This window comes from Merops nubicus, unplaced genomic scaffold (genome assembly GCF_000691845.1).
Source record: "Merops nubicus isolate BGI_N331 unplaced genomic scaffold, ASM69184v1 scaffold16826, whole genome shotgun sequence".
In the NCBI taxonomy this organism is placed as follows: domain Eukaryota; kingdom Metazoa; phylum Chordata; class Aves; order Coraciiformes; family Meropidae; genus Merops; species Merops nubicus.
Window position 1 is genome coordinate 102,899 of NW_008617217.1, and position 636 is coordinate 103,534.

At 63.7% G+C, this 636-nt stretch overlaps 1 protein-coding gene across 4 annotated transcripts in view; it reads left to right on the forward strand.

The window, feature by feature from the left end:
• The window catches only part of MYH10 (myosin, heavy chain 10, non-muscle), a 101,233-nt gene extending 100,610 nt beyond the window's left edge, over positions 1-623 (forward strand). For 3 of the 4 annotated variants that reach the window (XM_008943087.1, XM_008943086.1, XM_008943088.1), the window contains one exon: positions 269-423. In XM_008943087.1, the coding sequence (XP_008941335.1) occupies positions 269-413 (145 nt within the window). In that variant the 3' untranslated portion in view covers positions 414-423. Of the gene's footprint in view, positions 1-268 lie in introns of all 4 variants that reach the window. The other variant, XM_008943085.1, reaches the window with a different exon arrangement.
• The last annotated feature ends 13 nt before the right edge of the window (positions 624-636 follow it).

Here is a 636-nt window from a genome sequence, read left to right on the forward strand (position 1 = left end):
TCCTGTCAGGAGCTGTGGAGAGCCAGAAGGTCTCCCCTGAGCCTCCTTTGCTCCAGGCTCAGCACCCCCAGGTCCCTCAGCTGCTCCTACCCACACTTGGGCTCTAGACTCTTCCCCAGCAGCTTCATTCCCCTTCTCTGGCCACGCTCCAGCCCCTCAGGGTCCTTCCTAGAGGGAGGGGCCCAAAACTGACCCCGGGACTGGAGGTGCCTCCTCCCCAGCGCCCGGTACAGAGAGTGTCTGAGTGCTGCCCGTTTCTCGTTGGCAGGAGGGGTGGGCCCATCACCTTCTCCTCGAGCCGCTCCGGGAGGCGCCAGCTGCAAATCGAAGGGGCCTCTCTGGAGCTCTCGGACGACGATGTGGAGAGCAAAGGCAGTGACGTGAACGAGGCGCCAGCAGCACCGGCCGAGTAGAGCCCCTCACCCGCGGGACCTGCGCCGCGCCGCTCGGCCGGGAGGAGAGGGACTCCCCTGAGCACCGAGCTGCCTTGTGGCCCTGACTCAGCCTTACGGAACGCCGGCATGCGACAAGGTCACTTCTCATGGGTCAGCTATGTCTTAAGGCTCTCCAGCCTCACCACACCGTACCCTGCTTCCCATGTAGGTACAACCGCTTTTTTATACCCAGCAACCAACC